Source organism: Uloborus diversus, chromosome 5, assembly GCF_026930045.1.
Source record: "Uloborus diversus isolate 005 chromosome 5, Udiv.v.3.1, whole genome shotgun sequence".
Taxonomy (NCBI): domain Eukaryota; kingdom Metazoa; phylum Arthropoda; class Arachnida; order Araneae; family Uloboridae; genus Uloborus; species Uloborus diversus.
In genome coordinates, this window is record NC_072735.1 from 119,090,827 (window position 1) to 119,094,486 (window position 3,660).

A 3,660-nucleotide genomic window follows, 5' to 3' on the forward strand; every position below is an offset into this window, starting at 1 on the left:
ATGAATTTGCTGTTGTACAGCAGTAAAACTGTAATGGAAAAACAGTACCACAATAGCAATTTTTCTCAAACGTAAGGGGGAGGGGGATCCTGAAAGTACTAGAAACTGCATAATTATGAATTGGTGTTAAGACTTTATTTTTGTTTTAATTTGTCTGGACTAAAATGCAGTAATCTGTATGCAGATATTGTTGTCTGCAACTTTTGAATTTCATGATATCTTATTTTCAGAATGTCTATATTTTAAACAATTTTAACTATTTCAAATGAAAAAAAACTTGAATATTAAATTAATATATTTGAGTTCAATATTTAGCACACTTTATATTTAAATTTCTTAAATAATTGCTGGGAACTCTTGTTTCAAAGACATGGAAGAACTTTCCTCTATGATGCTTTCTTTGTTTCTAGGGGGGAAGGGACAGAATCCCTAAAAGTCCCATAACTTTTTTCATAGAAAAAGTTAGGGCACATACTCATGATAATTTTTTCTTTAAATCATGATTTTTAAAACTGACCCTGATGTTGAAAATTTTAAATTTCAACAATGGTTTTTTTGACAAAAAAAAAAGTTTAACTTTCTGATTTTTTAAAAAATTTCAGAATAAATTAAGATTATTATAATATTTTTATAAAAATATTTAAAGTCTTAAAATTTTTTATGACAATTTTCAAGAAGGTAATATTATTAGTTGCTGCGAAACATTTTTTCCCATTAACAACAGTTCAGTTAGTGTCTTTGAAAATGACAGAAAAATGCAAAATCAAAAAATTTCCAGAGTCTTTAAAATTAAAATACATTGAAATTGAAACAAAAGAAACTAAGGGGTTGTTTTTAACCACAAAATGAAGAAATATACCAAGTTTCATCAAAATCCGAGATGGTAGGTATTAAAATCCCCGTTTTTGTGGTTGATTTGGCATATTTTAAAACTATTTCAAATAAAATAGAAGCTTATTTTTTTTTTTTTTTTTACATTTGAGTTCCATATTCAACACCCTGAATATTTGAATTTTTGTCATAACTGTTGACAATTCTCGTTTTAAGAATATGGAAGAGATTGTATGATGTTTTACGTTTTTTTCCCAGAATGTGGGCAGAAGAGGGGGTGGGGGACAGAATCCCTTAAAGTCCCCTAATATTTTTCATTGAATAAGCTAGAGTACATATTCATGATTATTTTTTTAAAAAATCATGATTTTTAAAGCTGATGTTCTTGTTGCAATTCAAATTTTTGCAAACACCTTTTTGGAAATTTTTTTTTAAAAATTTCAATTTTCTAATTTTTTTAAAAAAATTTGTGCAAACTAAGATTTTTAAGATATTTTTTATCAACATGTTCAAAGTCTTTCTGTTTTGTGTAAAAATTTTCAAAAAGATTATAGCATTAGTTACCAAGAAATAATTTTTTTTCATAAACAATAACATCTCAGTTTGAGTGTCTCAAAAATAACAAAAAACGCAAAATCGTCAAATTTCAAAAGGCTATAAAATCAAAACGCATTGATACTGAAAGAAAAAAAATTAGGGGGTTGCTTGTAACCATAAAAAGATGAAGTATACCAAGTTTGATCAAATTCCGCGACGGTGGGTGTTAAAATCCCATTTTTGTGGTTGATTTGACGTGGAATGACCCTAAGGTAAGCTCTTCTTAGGGACTGTAGTTGTACTAGTTGAGGGAGTGGAGGTTTAAAATCGCAGAAGAAAGTTATCTCAATTTAACCTTAAACGCTAATTGCAAAGTTTAAATCACTGTATTATTACTAGGGGATAAATACATCTCTAGTGGTGTTCAACAACGTACTAGCTTTTTAAGCTGTATGCGTAATACCTTTGATGAGGATTAATGTAGAGGAAGAAAAGGGGGGCACATACGGTCACTAACTGAAAATTAATTCATCATTGAACAAGTTGAAGTTGAGCTATTAGTGAGCTAGTAGTTGAGTGTGTAGGAACTGCATGTGTATGTGTGTGTACTTTGTTTCCCAATAATTAATGTGATATCGATTCCGTCTAATATATCTCATTTTCTCACATTTTGTGCATTATATTAAGTAATTGCAAATGTCATGTTGTATAAGGGTGCTGTTTCATGTCTAGGGGGGCTCTAACTATGTTAAAAACCTATTTAAAATTGTCGTCAGTAAGTTTTATGCCCACTAATTAGGAAAATATTCAGTTTATAAATACAGAATCCTACTTAGCGGAAATTCAGTTATCGCGGTGAAGTCTGGAACGAATTAACCGCGATAAATGAGGGTTAACTGTTATAATATTAATATGTGCAAATAATTTTTCACTCCTTTAATAGGCAATTTATGCCAAGTTTGAGCTTAAAAAAATAATCACAAAAAAACTAATTTGAATTTTAATAAACAAAACCTCAAGTGTAAACCACAGAGCTTTAAGTAATTTTGAACAAAATTTCAAGCTGTAGGTGCTATGAGGTCTCCTGTATGCAGGCCCACCACAGACTTCCTTCCAGAATTTCCTTGAAACCTTACTTTTATTTAATATAAAGAGAAAAACTTTGAAACATCCCATTTTCACATTTCTCAGGAAATGCAGTCAATCTTCTTTAACAGAATAAAATAAAGAAATCAATACATGCCATAAGGAATTTCATCAACCCTTAAAGACAAGGTTTCCAAAAGTGGTCTATGAATAAAATGAAGGAAAACCAGCCACATTTCATTTTAAACAAAGTCTACCGGTAAGTTTTATAGCTGAAGCAAAATTCAACAAAGCACCTGAAAAAGTGATGGCATGCTGACAAAGGGATTCATTCCGACCATCTGGAGGTTGCATGAACGTGTCAAAAAGGGTTGATAAAACTTTAGAGGTCGATAAGGGTCCTAAGAGGTAGTAGTAGTAAACTAGAAAAATGAGCAAATTTAGGTAAACTGCACTATTTGAGATTCGTTGGAAAAATAGAAATTAATTTTTGGGCACTTTATTATTTGAGATGCCATAAAACTAAACTAGGGAAGTAAAACTTCAGATATTTCGAGATTTAGTTGATATACTTTGCAATTTTAGTAGCTTCTAAAAGTAATTCCCAGACAAGAATATTAATCTGATACAAGTTTGAATAAGTCAGACATGTGATCCAAACAGGATGAAAAAATACTGAAATTGCATGACTGTGTGAATAACAGTTAGAATATTGCACTAAACCTGAAAGCTCTCCCATGTACTTTTGTATTTATAAAGCAGACTATTTTAATTAGATGCATGAAGATAACTGGAACATGCTGAATTTAGCTTCCAATGCCCCTTCTTTTTTTCTGCACACAGTATTTTGCTCTCTCAAAATATACTGAAAGGAGTATAAATACTCAAAAATCAGACGTCTGATAGTGTTAACTGGATTTTGACCAATATTGATCTTTCATATTAATTTTGGAAATTTAAAAAAAAATCAAAATTTGGTTGAAACAGATGATAGATGAAGATAAACTCGCCTTTTTCTCAGATGATATTCTCATCTACAATTATGCTTTATATTTAAAAAATATCAAGATATGAACAAAAGATTTGAAGACTTTACTCAACTCTTGGGTGTACTTTTGAGTGCAATCTGTCCAACAGCAGAATCACAGAATTGAATTGGAGGATTTTAACTTAGAGCTAGTTGATTTGGTCAAGTTTAAGAAGACA

The 3,660-nt window shown here is 30.2% G+C and overlaps 1 protein-coding gene across 1 annotated transcript in view; it reads left to right on the forward strand.

Moving 5' to 3' along the window:
• The window catches only part of LOC129223099 (XK-related protein 6-like), a 15,919-nt gene continuing 12,259 nt past the window's right edge, over window positions 1–3,660 (forward strand). Inside the window, 1 exon segment of the mRNA XM_054857666.1 lies at window positions 1–71. Within this exon segment, the coding sequence (XP_054713641.1) occupies window positions 1–71 (71 nt within the window).